Source organism: Rhinopithecus roxellana, chromosome 10 (genome assembly GCF_007565055.1).
Source record: "Rhinopithecus roxellana isolate Shanxi Qingling chromosome 10, ASM756505v1, whole genome shotgun sequence".
In the NCBI taxonomy this organism is placed as follows: Eukaryota; Metazoa; Chordata; class Mammalia; order Primates; family Cercopithecidae; genus Rhinopithecus; species Rhinopithecus roxellana.
The window spans coordinates 56,844,560-56,860,714 of NC_044558.1; the positions used below are offsets into that span (position 1 = coordinate 56,844,560).

General features: G+C 44.2%; 1 protein-coding gene across 1 annotated transcript in view; it reads left to right on the forward strand.

Moving 5' to 3' along the window:
- CBX5 (chromobox 5) overlaps nt 1-15,387 on the forward strand; it is a 44,588-nt gene extending 29,201 nt beyond the window's left edge. The window contains exons 3-5 of the mRNA XM_010373870.2: nt 4,548-4,734; nt 10,491-10,591; nt 14,486-15,387. Coding sequence (XP_010372172.1) covers nt 4,548-4,734; nt 10,491-10,591; nt 14,486-14,636 — 439 coding nt within the window. The 3' untranslated portion in view covers nt 14,637-15,387. The remainder of the gene's footprint in view (nt 1-4,547; nt 4,735-10,490; nt 10,592-14,485) is intronic.
- Nucleotides 15,388-16,155: the final 768 nt, after the last annotated feature.

The following is a 16,155-nucleotide window of genomic DNA, read 5'->3' on the forward strand; positions in this document are numbered from 1 at the left end:
GGGCGGATCACGAGGTCAGGAAATCAAGACTATCTTGGATAACATGGTGAAACCTCGTCGCTACTAAAAATACAAAAAAATTAGCCGGGCATGGTGGCAGGCGCCTGTAAGCCCCAGCTACTCCGGAGGCTGAGGTAGGAGAATGGCGTGAACCTGGGAGGCGGAGCTTGCAGTGAGCCGAGATCGCACCACCGCGCTCCAACCTGGGCGACAGAGCCAGACCCCATCTCAAAAAAAAAAAAAAAAAGAAAAAACATAATAAAAAATAATAAATAAATAAAACCAACAAATAAAATACCCAAGATGGGCTGGGTGTGGTAGCTCACTCCTGTAACACCAGCACTTTGGGAGGCCAAGGCAGGAAGACCACTTGAGCCCAGGAGTTTGAGATCAGCCTAGGCAACATAGTGAGACCCCATCTCTACCCCCCTCCCAAAAAAAGTAGCTGGGCATGGTGGTGCACTGCTATAGTCCCAGCTACTTGGAATTCTGAGACAGGAGGATCACTTGAGCCTGGGAGGTCAAGGCTGCAGTGAGTCGTGATCATGCCACTGCATTCCAGACTGGGTGACAGGGTGGAGACATTGTCTCAAAAAAAAAAAAAAAAAAAATCTAAAAAAATATGAGTAACAGTTATTTAAGATTATAAAAGGGCGGTGCATAATTTATTATTATTAATTTTTGAAACAGAGTCTTGCTCTGTCCCCCAGGCTGGAGTGCAGTGGCGCGATCTTGGCTCACTGCAAGCTCCGCCTCCCAGGTTCACGCCATTCTCTCACCTCAGCCTCCCCAGTAGCTGGGACTGCAGGCGCCCGCCACCACGCCCGGCTAATTTTTTGTGTTTTCAGTAGAGATGGGGTTTTACCGTGTTAGCCAGGATGGTCTCGATATCCTGACCTCTTGATCTGCCTGCCTCGGCCTCCCAAAGTGCTGGGATTATAGGCTTGAGCCACCGTGCCTGGCCGCATAACTTATTATTTATTAAGTTGTCCTTTCCGGGAGTTGCACAGGTGATTGTATGTGTGAAATCATGCTGTTTTTGCCACTTTGAAACTAGAATTCAAATTTGTGTTTTTATTTTTAAGAATTATTTATTTTTATTTTTTATTTTTCATTTCTTTTTTTTTTTTTTTTTTGAGGCAGAGTCTCGCTCTGTCGCCCGGACTGGAGTGCAGTGGCCGGATCTCAGCTCACTGCAAGCTCCGCCTCCCGGGTTTACGCCATTCTCCTGCCTCAGCCTCCCGAGGAGCTGGGACTACAGGCGCCCGCCACCTCGCCTGGCTAGTTTTTGTATTTTTTTTACTAGAGACGGGGTTTCACCGTGTTAGCCAGGATGGTCTCCATCTCCTGACCTCATGATCCGCCCGTCTCAGCCTCCCAAAGTGCTGGGATTACAGGCTTGAGCCACCGCGCCCGGCCATTTCTTTTTTTTTTGAGATGAAGTCTCACTCTGTCGCCTAGGCTTGAGTGCAGTGGCGCGATCTCGGCTCACTGCAGCCTCTGTCTCCTGGGTTCAAGCAGTTCTCCTGCCTGGCCTCCTGAGTAGCTGAGACTACAGGCGCGGGCCACCATGTCTGGCTAATTTTTTATATTTTTAGTATAGACGGGGTTTCACCATGTTAGCCAGGATGGTCTCCATCTCCTGATCTCGTGATCTGCTCGCCTTGGTCTCCCAAAGTGCTGGGATTTATAGGCATGAGCCACCTCGCCTGGCCTATTTTTTATTTTTTGAGATGGAGTCTTGCTCTGTCGCCCAGGATGGTGTGCAGTGGTGTGATCTCAGTTCACTGCAGCCTCCTCCTCCTGGGTTCAAGTGATTCTCCTGCCTCAGCCTTCTGAATAGCTGGGACTACAGGTGTGCACCACCAGTCCTGGCTAATTTTTGTATTTTTAGTAGAGATAAGGTTTCATCACGTTGGCCAGGCTGGTCTCAAACTCCTGACTGCAGGTGATCTGCCCACATTGGCCTCCCAAAGTGCTGGGATTACAGGCGTGAGCCACCATGCCTAGCCAGCAAATTTTTTTTTTTTTTTTTTGAAAGGAAGTCTTGCTCTGTCACCCAGACTGGAGTGCAGTGGTGCAATCTCGGCTCACTGCAACCTGCAACCTCCACCTCCCAGCTTCAAGCGATTCTCCTGCCTCAGCCTCCCAGGTAGCTGGGATTACAGGTGTGCACCACAACACCCAGATAATTTTTTGGTTTTTGTTTTGTTTTGTGATGGAGTCTCATATGTCACCCAGGCTGGAGTGCAGTGGCCTGATCTTAGCTCACTACAACCTTACCTCCTGAGTTCAGGTGATTCTCCTGCCTTAGCCTCCTGAGTAGCTGGGACTACAGGCGTGTGGGTGTGCCACCACGCCTGGTTAATTTTTGTAGTTTTTATAGAGATGGGGTTTCACCCTGTTAGCCAGGATGGTCTTGAACTCCCAACCTTGTTATCCGCACCCCTCAGCCTCCCAAAGTGCTAAGATTACAGGCGTGAGTCATCGCGCCCAGCCATGATTTTGGCAGTTTTAGTAGAGACAGGGTTTCACTACGTTGGCCATGCTGGTCTGGAACTCCTGACCTCAGGTGATCCACCCCCTTCAGCCTCCCAAAGTACTGGGATTACATGCGTGAGCCACCGTGCCTGGCTGAAATTTGGGTTTTTAAACAGCTTTATCGAGGTATAAACGCCATAAAATTTACCCATTGAAATTGTACAATTCAGGCTGGATGCGGTGGCCACTCAAATTCCAGCACTTTGAGTGGCCGAGGCAGGCGGATCACTTGAGGTCAGGAGTTCGAAACCAGCCTGGTCAACGTGGTGAAACCCCGTCTCCACTAAAAATACAAAAATTGGTGGCCGCACGCCTGTAATCCCAGTTACCGGGGAGGCTGAGGCCAGAGAACCGCTTGAACCTGGAGGTTGCAGTGAGCCAATATCATGCCACTGCACTCCAGCCTGCAAGACAGAGTGAGACTCTCATCTTTAAAAAAAAAAAAAAAAAAAAAATTGTACAAATTCAGTGATTTTCTTTTTTGTTTGTTTGTGTTTTTTTTGAGACAGTATCTTACTCTGTTACCCAGGTGGGAGTGCAGTGGTACTGTCACGGTTCACTGCAGGCTCAGCCTTCTGGGCTCAAGGGATCTACAGGTGCAAGCCACCATGCCTGAGTAATTTTTAAAGTTTCTGTGGAGACAGAGTCTTGCTATGTTGCTTAGGCTGGTCTTGATTGAACTGGTGGGCTCAAGTGATCTCCTCACCTTGGCCTCCCAAAGTGCTGAGATTACAGGCGCGAGCCACTGTGCCCAGCCCAATTAAATGATTTTTTTTTTTTTTTTTTTTTTTGGTGATAGAGTCTCACTCTGTTGCCCAGACTGGAATGCAGTGGTTTAATCTTGGCTCACTACAACCTCAGCCTCCCAGATTCAAGCAGTTCTCATGCCCTAGCCTCCTGAGTAGCTGGGACTGCAGGTGTGCACCACCAAGCCCAGCTTATTTTTGTATTTTTAGTGGAGACAGGGTTTTGCAATATTGACCAGGCTGGTCTTGAACTCCTGAGTGCCTCCCAAAGTGCTGGGATTACAGGCGTTAGCCACTGTGCCTGGCTCCAATTAAATGATTTGTAGTAAATTTACAGAGCTATGCAACCACCACTGTGATCCAGGTTTAGAACATTTACATGTCCCCCAAAATTAATTCTCTTGATTCCCATTTGTAGTTAATTACAACTCCCTCAGCCCCAGGCAATCACTGATCTGCTTTTTTTTTTTTTTTTTTTTTTTGGAGACAGAGTATGACTTTTTCGCCCAGGCTGGAGTGTAGTGGCGCAATCTCAGCTCACTGCAACCTCCCCTTCCTGGGCTCAAGCGATTCTCCTGCCTCAGCCTCCCAAGTAGCTAGGGCTACAGGTGTGTACCACCATACCAAGCTATTTTTTGTATTTTTAGTAGAGGCACAGTTTCACTGTGTTGGCCAGGCTGGTCTCAAACTCCTGACCTCAAGTGATCTGCCTGCCTTGGTTTCCCAGAGTGCTGGGATTACAGGTGTGAGCCACTGTGCCTGGCTGATCTGCTTTCTGTCTCTATAACTTTGTCTTTCTCAGACATTTCATATAAATGGAATTAGATAGTATGTAGTATCTTGTGTCTTATTTCTTTCACTTAATATAATGTTTTTGGGTTTCTTCCAAGTTGTAGCATGTTTTAGTATTTTGTTTATTTTTGTTGAATAATATTCCTTTGTATGGATATACCATATTTTGTTTTTCCATGTCACTATCCATTGATGAACATTTGAATTTGTTTTCTGTTTTTGAGTATTAAAATGCTGCTGTAAACAATTGTAAATAAGTCTTTGTGTGGGCCTTTTCTTTTTTTTTTTTTTTTTTTTGATTTTTCCTGGGTAGAAATCTAGGATCAAATTTGTTACCTTCTTTAAAGCGTAGGGTTTCTCTGTGCTTTTTGTCTGAATGTCCTCTTTGAAATAAGGCAATGGATATTTTTCCTCATTCTTTACTCCCCCCCCCTTTTTTTTTTAATTTTTCCCATTTTTCTTACCCAGGGAGCACAATACTTGGGAACCTGAGAAAAACTTGGATTGCCCTGAGCTAATTTCCGAATTTATGAAAAAGTATAAGAAGATGAAGGAGGGTGAAAATAATAAACCCAGGGAGAAGTCAGAAAGTAACAAGAGGAAATCGAATTTCTCAAACAGTGCCGATGATATCAAATCCAAAAAAAAGAGAGAGGTAAGCTTCCTTTCCCTTTTTTCCCCAAACTATTCTTTTGCCACCAAAATAATAATACATAGAAGTATCATATTTTAATATGGTTATTTCTATTGTAAGGATGGAACTGTGAGGTAAATTGTTGAACAAAAGAGCTTCCAGGGAGGTATGTTGATTACAGCTCCCTCTCCTGGCTAAGTGAGAAATGTAATTTGTGGCCACTGAATTGTATTAAGGTGGCAAAATTAAATCTTTGTAAACTGTTAAATCACTCCTCTGCCTTCTCTATAAGTAGAGGACTTAGTTATCTTAGAGAAACAGGATCATTGGTGAATTTTTTAAGAATAGAAAGGGGCTTGGAAATGTTTTGTTTTGAGACAGAGTCTTGCTCTGTTGCCCAGGCTGGAGTGCAGTGACTTGATCTCAGCTCACTGCAGTCTCCCGCCTCCTGGCTTCAAATGAATCTCCTGCCTCAGTAGTAACTGGGATTATAGGTGCACGCCACCACGCCCAGCTGATTTTTGTATTTTTAGTAGAGACGGGGTTTCACCATGTTGGTCAGGCTGGTCTTGAACTCCTGACCTCGTGATCTGCCTGCCTCGGGCTCCCAAAGTGTTGAGATTACAGACATGAGCCACCATGCCTGGCCGGGGCTTTGAAATGTTTGCCATGTCTCTTCCTTTTTTCTTTTTTCTTTTTTTTTTGGAGACAGAGTTTCTCTCTGTCACCCAGGCTAGAGTGCAATAGTGTGATCTTGGCTCACTGGAACCTCCACCTCCTGGGTTGAAGTGTTTCTCCTGCCTCAGCCTCCCAAGTAGGTGAGATTACAGGCACACGCCACCATGCCTGGTTAATTTTTTGTATCTTTAGTAGAGACAGGGTTTCACCATGTTGGCTGGGCTCGTCTCAAACCCCCCTGACCTTGTGATCCGCCCGCCTTGGCCTCCCAAAGTGCTGGGATTATAGGCATGAGCCACTGCGCCTGGCCCTTTTTTTTGTTCCAGTGATAGCATTTGCTTTCAATCGTTGATAATCTTTTTTTGCAGTGAAAATCATATAATATACAATTAAATATTTTATTTATTTTTATTTATTTATTTTTTTTGAGACAGAGTCTTGCTCTGTCACCTAGGCTGGAGTGCAGGGGCATGATCTTAGCTTACTGCAACCTTCAATTCACCTCCTGGGTTCAAGCGATTCTCCTGTCTCAGCCTCCTGAGTAGTTGGAATTACAGGCATGTGCCACCACAGCCAGCTAATTTTTGTATTTGTATTTTTATTTTTTATTTATTTATTTTTTTGAGATGGAGTTTCACTCTTGTTGCCCAGGCTGGAGTTCAATGGCATGATCTTGGCTCACTGCACGCTCCGTCTCCTGGGTTCAAGTGATTCTCCTACCTCAGCCTTCCAGAGTAGCTGGTATTACAGGCATGCACCAACATGCCCAGCTAGTTTTGTTTTTTTAGTAGAGAGGGTGTTTCTCCACGTTGGTCAGGCTGGTCTTGAACTCTGGAACTCAGGTGATCCGCCTGCCTTGGCTTCCCAAAGTGCTGGGATTACAGGTGTGAGCCACTGCACCTGGCTCAATTAACAATTTTAAAGTGTACAGTTCAGTGGCATTTATATTCTCTCAATCTATTATTTCTACATACTTGACATACAAAATTAATTTTTGTATTTTCTTCAGTTTTGGAAAGTGTATTTATGAAATTTTGGTTTGTTTAGTTGCTTTAATCCTTCTGATCTTTAGCTCTCAAGTAAGTAGAATAAGCACTGTTACTGCCTCTCTCTTTTTTCATTTGTGTGTGGGCGCATAAATACACACACTCTTCCATCTCCTCCCGCCCCCAGCTTCCACTCCTTTCATTTATTTCAAGGTTATGAAGCCTTTTGTGGTGAAGGATGTATCATACACTTTACATTTAATAAAAGCATAAGTCTACTTCGGAATCTTCCAGCCTTCCAGAGTAGCAGCCACAATCATCCCTATTTATCTTCATTCTAATTAGATATATACTATACCTTTCTAGAACATTAGTTCTCAACCCTGTCTACACATCATAATCACCTGAGGGGTACATTAAAAAAATTTCTAGTGCCTAAGATGCACCCCAGACCAGTAAAATTAGAATTTTTTTTTTTTTTTTTTTTTTTTTTTTTTTTTTTTTATAGACAGAGTCTTGCTCTGTTGCCTAGCCTGGAGTGCAGTGGCACGATCTCACTGCAACCTCCGCCTCCTGGGTTCAAGCGATTCTCCTGCTTCAGCCTTCCTAGTAGCTGGGACTACAGGCACATGCCACCACACCTGGCTAATTTTTTGCATTTTTAGTAGAGACAGGGTTTTACCATGTTAGCCAGAATGGTCTCAATCTCCTGACCTGGTGATCCAACCGCCTCGGCCTCCCAAAGTGCTGTGATTACAGGCATGAGCCACCATGCCTGGCCTCTGTCATTTTTAAAAAAGAGCTGTCTGAATAATCTGACTTAGAAGCACTGGCCAGTGCAGAGAGTTTTGTTCTTAGGCCAGGTTCTGAAGCTGACGACCTTGAGAACAACCCCCACATGTCCCTTACATCATAATGTTCATCTGGGGCCCCGATAGCATTCTTAGCAGTACTGGCTGCTGTCAGGTAGACAGCTGGGATGATAGGTGATTGTATGTTTTAAAGGTACAGGAGGGGATTGTGTATCTTTTTTAAGACCCCTGGAGAAGAAATTTGTTAGTTTGCATTATGCCTGATTTAAGATTACTGCCTATATGATGATTTTAGCATTTTCTTCGCCCCGGCTCCTTTTCAGCAGCTTGAACATTTTTCTTCCATTTGCCTCCCCTTCCCTCCCTATGTAGCAAACTGTTTTCAGTTGCCAGTTATGATTTACAACTTAGTCCATGTGCCAGCATTCCAGCTGTGAGCAGCTGTGTGAACATCTGGGAACTTCTTCCCTGTAAGCGCCCCTAAAAGAGGCTATGTTTTTAAAAGTCAGTATCTCTCATTGATCCATGCATGGAATTTCCTTCCAGTTGTGGATTTTGGTATCTTTGGGGACCACCCGGACCCCAAATGCTTTGTATATCTCAGAAGAAAGCAAGTGAACATAAGATCAAAGAGATTTTATTATGAAAATCAGGCAGTAGATATTTAGTTCATTTGGGCACCTCTAAATCTTTTTTTTGTGTTGCCACTGGAGAGGCTAACATTATCTTCCATAATAAAGTTTTTTAAAGTTCCCTAGTTTAGACCAGGTGTGGTGGCTCACACCTGTAATCCCAGCACTTTGGGAGGCTGAGGCATGTGGGTCACTTGAGGCCAGGAGTTCGAGACCAGTGTGGTCAACATGGTGAAACCCTGTCTCTACTGAAAATACAAAAATTAGTCAGGCGTAACCGGGTGTGATGGCTCACGCCTGTAATCTCAGCACTTTGGGAGGCCGAGGTGGGGTGGATCACCTGAGGCCAGGAGTTTGAGACCAGCCTGGTCAACATGGTGAGACCCCCGTCTCTACTAAAAATGGAAAAATTAGCCAGGTGCGGTGGCATGCACCTGTAATCCCAACTACTCGGGAAGCTGAGGCAGGAGAATCACTTGAACCTGGCAGGCGGAGGCTGCAGTGAGCCGAGATTGCGCCTCTGCACTTTAGCCTGGGCAACAGAGGGAGACTGTCTCAAAAAAAAAAAAAAAAAAAAAAAATTATCTGGCTTGTATAAAATTTTGCTTTTTGGCTCTCATCAGTATTATTACACCTGGATTAGAACCTGTGCTCCTTGTCTAGATTGTATTACTGCATTTAGACCAAGTTTCAATACTCATCAATTATCAAATTTTCTTCTTTCTGTCTTAAGAGACAGGTTCTCACTATGTTGCCCACCATGGAGCACAGTGGCATGATCATAGCTCACTGCAGCCTCGAACTCCTGGGTCCAAGGGATCCTCCCACCTCAGCCTCCTGAGTTGGAGTAGCACACTTCAGGTGTGCACCACTGTGCCCAGCTAATTTACAGAGACAGTTGCCTATGCTGGTCTTCAACTCCTAGTCTCAAGCAATCCTCCTGTCTCAGCCTCCCAAAGTGCTGGGATTACAGGCATGAGTCACTGCACCAAGCCAGTTTTTTGTTTTTGTTTTCTTTTTTGTTTTTGTTTTCAATCACAGTCCAGTTCTGCCTTCTAATGCTAGCAATCATCTACATCCAGAGGGGATAGGCACTGACCAGGGCCTTCTGTCCAACCAAGCATATAGGTATTGGTGTTTGTGATCTCTGAAATTTTGCTATTTAATAGTATTGGCCTTGCATAATTCTTACCTCTATTCTTTCATAAATATAGGTGACTGTGAAATGTGTTAAAATTATTGGTTAGTGTTAAGGTAAACTAAAAGTCTAAAAAAATAAAGATTGAGAGAGAGGTAGTATATTTGAAGTTCATAAGATGAAAAGATATAGTTAGGGTAAACAGGGTATTCTTTAACATTTCAGAAGCTTATTTACAATATTTTTTTTTCTTCTTTTTTTTTTTTGAGACGGAGTCTCGCTCTGTCGCCCGGGCTGGAGTGCAGTGGCCAGATCTCAGCTCACTGCAAGCTCCGCCTCCCGGGTTCACGCCATTCTCCTGCCTCAGCCTCCCTAGTAGCTGGGACTACAGGTGCCCGCCACCTCGCCCGGCTAGTTTTTTGTATTTTTTAGTAGAGACGGGGTTTCACCGTGTTAGCCAGGATGGTCTCGATCTCGTGACCTCGTGATCCACCTGTCTCGGCCTCCCAAAGTGCTGGGATTACAGGCTTGAGCCACCGCGCCCGGCCTGCTTATTTACAATATTAAGGAGATTCCAAGTGAGTGGGATTAGAGGAATTCCTAGATGTTGACTCCAGAGTACCTTTTTTTTTTTTTGAGACGGAGTCTTGCTGTGTTGCCTAGGCTGAAATTCTGTGGTGCGATCTCTGCTCACTGCAATCTCTGCATCCCAGGTTCAAGCAATTCTCCTGCCTTAGTCTCCCGAATAATTAGGGTTACAGGCACCTGCCACCATGCCTGGCTATGTTTTTGTATTTTTAGTAGAGATGGGGTTTCACCATGTTGGCCAGGCTGGTTTTGAACTCCTGAGCTTGTGATCCGCCCGCCTCGGCCTCCCAAGTTCTGGGATTACAGGCGTGAGCCACCATGCCTGGCTGACTCCAGAGTATCTTACAGGACATTAGAGACTTTTAGGATTCACCTCCAGTCTTCTGGGGGAATTCCAGGAAAGATAATCACATCTTTTTTTTTTTTTTTTTTTTTTTTTTTTTTTGAGACGGAGTCTTGCTCTGTCTGTTGCCCAGGCTGGAGTGCAGTGACCGGATCTCAGCTCACTGCAAGCTCCGCCTCCCTGGTTTACACCATTCTCCTGCCTCAGCCTCCCGAGTAGCTGGGACTACAGGCGCCCACCACCTCGCCCGGCTAGTTTTTTGTATTTTTGAGTAGAGACGGGGTTTCGCCGTGTTAGCCAGTATGGTCTCGATCTCCTGACCTCGTGATCTGCCCGTCTCGGCCTCCCAAAGTGCTGGGATTACAGGATTGAGCCACCGTGCCCGGCCGATAATCACATCTTACAGAAGTATCTCTTGGCATCACTGTCACTTCATTGTCACTGTCAGTACTTAGTATTAAGTTCTAAAAATTTTTCTGAATTGGTAACAGAAATGATATCAGGAGATATTAACTTAGGTTGTGTTTTGTTGAGCCTAGAAACAGGGAGTTATTTTACTCTTTCCACAAGCTGTAACCTTTCTTCGTCTTCTATTTATAGCAGAGCAATGATATCGCTCGGGGATTTGAGAGAGGACTGGAACCAGAAAAGATCATTGGGGCAACAGATTCCTGTGGTGATTTAATGTTCCTAATGAAATGGTGAGAGAGATTTGGCTTCATGTTACAATTGTGTTTCTTTGCCAGTGACTTGAATTTGTGTGGAAGATAGGGTGGCAAGACTGCATATTCCCAAACCATGAATTTTCAATGTCAGAGATTTTTTTTTTTTTTTTGAAACAGTGTTTCGCTCTTTGTTGCCCATGCTGGAGTGCAGTGGCGCGATCTCACTCAGCTCACTGCAACCTCCGCCTCCCGGGTTCAAGTGAATCTCCTGTCTCAGCCTCCCAAGTAGCTGGGATTACAGGCGCCCACCACCATGCCTGGCTAATTTTTGTATTTTTATTAATTAATTCATTAATTTTGAGGCGGAGTCTTGCTCTTGTTGCCCAGGCTGGAGTGCAATGGTGTGATCTTGGCTCACCGCAACCTCCACCTCCGGGTTCAAGCAATTCTCCTGCTTCAGACTCCTAAGTAGCTGGGATTACAGGTATGCACCGCCATGCCCGGCTAATTTTATATTTTTAGTAGAGACAGGGTTTCTCTTTGTTGTTCAGGCTGGTCTCGAACTCCCGACCTCAGGTAATCTGCCTGCCTTGGCCTCCCAAAGTGCTGGGATTAAGGCGTGAGGCACTGTGCCTGGCCCATTTTTGTATTTTTAGTAGAGACAGGGTTTTGCTGTGTTAGCCAGGCTGGTCTTGAACTCCTGGAATATCAGAGATCCTTAGCTGATACCAATTATTGGTGTTAAATGGGAATTATGCTTCAGAATGGATTGCTATTAAGCCAAATTATATTAGACTACATATCAGAAAAAAAGGTAAATTTGAGGTAGAAAATATATAAAGGTTGGGTGCAGTGGCTCACACCTGTAATCCCTACTTTGGGTGGTCAAGGCAGGTGGATGGCTTGAGGTCAGGAGTTCGAGGCTAACCTGCTTAACGTGGTGAACCTCCATCTCTACTAAAAATACAAAAATTAGCTGGGCGTGGTGGTGCATGCCTGTAGTCCAGCTACTTGAGAGACTGAGGAAGGAGAATTGCTTGAACCTGGGAGGCGGAGGTTGCAGTGAGCTGAGATCGACCCATTGCACTCCCGTCTGAGTGACAGAGCGAGACTCTCTTAAAAAAAAAAAAAAAAAAAAAAATATATATATATATATATAAACATGACTTAACCATTTGTTTACACGGTTCTGAATTACTTATTGTAAGACTATGGGCCTGTGACCCTGGGCTAGACATCAAATGAGGCTTTCTGCCATCCCTGAGGGCCAAACCTGCTGAATAACGTCTGAAAGAGAAAAATAATCTCAACAAAAAGCATTAAAGCTAATACTGGCCAAAGCACAAGTTATTTCATTCTATAGAGAGAGAATGGCGCTAAGATGAAAAGGAAATAGTTCTTCTCAATTTGATTTCTCTTTTTTTGAGACAGAGTCTGTTTTGCCTGGCGTGTAGTGACGCGAACTTGGCTCACTGCAACCTCCGCCTCCCGGGTTCAAGTGATTCTCCTGCCTCAGTCTCCCAAGTAGCTGGGATTACAGGCACCTACCACCATGCCTGGCTAATTTTTGTATTTTTGGTAGTGATGGGGTTTCGCCATGTTGGTCAGGCTGGTCTCAAACTCCTGACCTCAAGCAGTCCGCCTGCCTTGGCCTCCCAAAGTGCTGGGATTACAGGCGTGAGCCACTGCGCCCAGCCCTAATTTGATTTCTTAAAGACAGGGTGATTTATGGTGTGGCCCTCACTACCTCTCTGTTTCCGAGTATTCTGGATTTGTGACACATAGAGGGTTTATGTTACAGTGCCACTAAAGAAACATGTTACCTTAAAAGTTATATAATCAAGACCGGGCGTGGTGGCTCACGCCTGTAATCCCAGCACTTTGGGAGGCGACGGGCAGATCACAAGGTCAGGAGATTGAGACCGTCCTGGCTAACATGGTGAAACCCCGTCTCTACTAAAAATACAAAAAAAAAGTAGCCGGGCTTGGTGGCGGGCACCTGTAGTCCTAGCTACTCGGAAGGCTGAGGCAGGAGAATGGTGTGAACCTGGGAGGCGGAGCTTACAGTGAGCCAAGATTGCGCTACTGCACTCTAGCCTGGGCAACAGAGCGAGAGACTGTCCCCCCCCCCAAAAAAAAACAGTTATATAATCAAAAGGCTTAATATTTTATCTGATGGGAGTACTGCTGATAAATTACCCAGAAACCTGTATTTGAAGATTTGCCATATTCAGAAGTAAGGAGCTATATGGACTGCTTGTTTTGTTTTGTTTTGTTTTTTGAGACAGAGTCTTGCCTTATCACGTAGACTGGAGTGCAGTGGTACCATCTCGTCTCACTGCAACCTTCGCCTCCCAGGTTCAGGCAGTTCTCATCCCCCAACCACCTAAGTAGCTGGGATTATAGGCATGTGCCACCACACCTGGGTAATGTTTATATTTTTAGTAGAGACGGGGTTTCATTATGTTGGCCAGGCTCGTCTTGAACTCCTAAGCTCAAGCAATCCACTTGCCTCGGCTTCCCAAAGTGCTGGCATTACAGGTGTAAGCCACCACGCCCAGGCTGGACTGCTTTTTAAAAATTTTATTTTAGACAGTGTCTTGCCCTGTCACCCTGGCTGGAGTGCAGTGGCGTGATCACAGCTCACTGCAGCCTTGACCTCCTGAGCTCAAGTTATCTTCCTACCTCAGTCTCCTGAGTAGCTGGGACTACAGGTGCATGCCAACATGGCCTGCTAATTTTTAAAATTTTTTTTGAAGAGACCAGGTTTTCCTATGTTGCCCTGGGTTCAAGTGCTTCTCTCACCTCGGCCTCCCAAAGTGCTGGGATTATAGGTATGAGGCACTGCGCTTGGGCTGGACTGCTTTTTCCTACTCAGCCATATGTGGTTACTTACGATTTACATTAACATTAATTAGCTTTTTCCACCATAGTCCATATTTGAGTATCTGCTCCAATAAGGTGATAATTTTTCTTGTCCACATCTCAGGATAATTTTATTTTGTTTTTTATTATTTATTTATTTTGAGACAGGGTCTCGCTCTGTTGCCCAGGCTGGAGTTCAGTGGTTCAATCTCAGGTCACTGCAACCTCCACCTCCCAAGCCCAAGTGATCCTCCCACCTCAGCCTCCCAAGTAGCTGGAATCACAAGTGTGCACCACCATGCCTAGCTAATTTTTGTATTTTTTGGTAGAGATGGGTTTCGCCATGTTACCCAGGCTGGTATCGAACTCCTGGGCTCAAGCAATCCACCTGCCTCAGCCTCCCAAAGTGCTAGGATTACAGGCATGAGCTGCTGTGCCTGGGCTTCTCAGGATAATTTTAATTTTTAAAAATTGATTTGGAATCATGTTTAAGGAACCATGTGGCTAGATTTTTTTTGTTATACTTGGTAGTAGAGGTTGTGTAACTGAGATAATTGAAATTTGTAGCTAAATTTTTATTTGCTTGTTGTTCCAATCCACAGTTCTGACCAGAGGGGTAATGAGTATTTAAACGGACACAAAGTGAGGAGGGTTAAGACCCCTTCACTTAGATGATCTGGAAACTGGATTGACCAACCTGTGTATAATTGACTTATGCGTAATTAATAGAGCTGAATGTAGGTTTGATTGGGTTCACTCACATGCTTGTATTCACAAAAATTTTGGAAGCAGATTAATATTATTTATCATTCAGCTTTTTAACCTAAGCCTACCATGGTTTACATCTAAATTCTAGCTACAGACATCTGTTTCTGTATAATATATTAGGTATTAATCCATTTACTTTAATTTCTTCTTGAAAGTATTGAAAGGGTCCTTTTCACCTTGAAACCAAGGTGAGGAGGAAATCAAGTCAACTAAATCCATGTAATGATATAAACTTAATGTCTGGACAGATTCTTTCACTGTTCCTCTCCTTTTAAATCTTATATTCTTTCTCTCCAGGAAAGACACAGATGAAGCTGACCTGGTTCTTGCAAAAGAAGCTAACGTGAAATGTCCACAAATTGTGATAGCATTTTATGAAGAGAGACTGACATGGCATGCATATCCTGAGGATGCGGAAAACAAAGAGAAAGAAACAGCAAAGAGCTAAAGGAGGGGATGGTCTCTGTCATTTCTCTTTGTACATAATACATTCACCTCCCTGCCTCCTCTCCCTTCTACCCAACCCTTTCTATCCTAAACACATCCATAAAAAATGTGCTTATCACTGTGCTCCACAGGAGAAATGTTGGTATTGGTTCTCTTGTAACATAACTGATGGTCTGATTAATGATGAGTGTCTCTCTGTGAAGACCAGGCATTTACATACTGAGTGTAATACCCACAATTTTTTTTTTCCTTTGCCCTGATCTCTTCCTGCTCCCCTGTGACCTCAAGATGAGTTTTAACTTTTTAATCACCTTAGAGTCTTGATCTTTTCAGGTTGGTCGATTTTTAGATTGGGGGATTTTGTCACAATGATGTTGAATTTTGGTTTCTTGCTTTGGTTCTTAGAACATGTTGCTGACTAGCTGGCCTTTGTTCTGACATGTTGAGATGCAAAGGATGTTGCCCGTCTGTTAAAAAGCCAATAGCAACTGCCTACCTGTTGGGGCTTTCCCAACCTTGTTCAGCTCTACCCAGGAGAATACAGGGTTTCTGGTGTGGTCTTCTGGGCCACCCTCTGTTGTTCATCCTCACTCATCTTCCCAGAATTACTCCATCCTTTGGAAGATTTGAAATTTTACACTGAAATTTGTCAAGACACTCTTTTTAGCCCCAGGACTTTTGGTCTTGCTTTTAGCACTCTCCACTTATGCTTCTGTAAAGTGATATCAATTTGTGATAAAATGACAAGAGTATTAACTGTGGAGATTTTTAACTATAGTACATGAGGATGATGGGGTAGGGTACAATTGTCTTTATTATCACATATGGTATGTATGTATGATTTCTTTCCATTTCTCATATTTAGACTGTATATTTATGTAGGTGTGAGTGTTTGCCTGGTGCTTGCTTGTGCCAAGGTGCTAGGCACCCTCCAACCCTGCCAACTTTTGTGGCCTCCCAAAGCATTCCTGTTACCAAAGAGGCTTCAAACCTGACCCTCACTTCTCAGTGGACCCAAGTTTCCCTTCCATGCCATTATTTTCAGTGGGGAAGTTTTAGAGGTGAGCTGTTGGCCACAATATCAATTTTAAGTATTCATAGCAGTTAAAAGTCTCTTGCATTCTTGGCTCCTGGATTTACCACCAAGAATCCCCAAAATATTAATGCTCTTCCCTTTTTCTACCCTCAAACTTATAGTTGTATCTTATTTTTTAAAATGAATTTTCATGGCCAGGCACAGTGGCTACCACCTGTAATCCCAACACTTTGGGAGGCTGAGGCAGGAGAATTGCTTGAAGCCAGAAGTTTGAGACAGCCTGGGCAGTGTAGTGAGACCCCTGTCTCTAAAAAATATAAATAAATAAAAATAAAGGCATGTTCCTAAAAGACTATCACCTTGGAAAGTGACAGGCCCTGGCATTATTAGCATGTTGACACAACCTTTTCTCCTTACTCAGCAAAATATTTCCTTTTGGTTTCTTCTTGTGTTGCTATTATATTGAGAAATTTGTCTGATCATA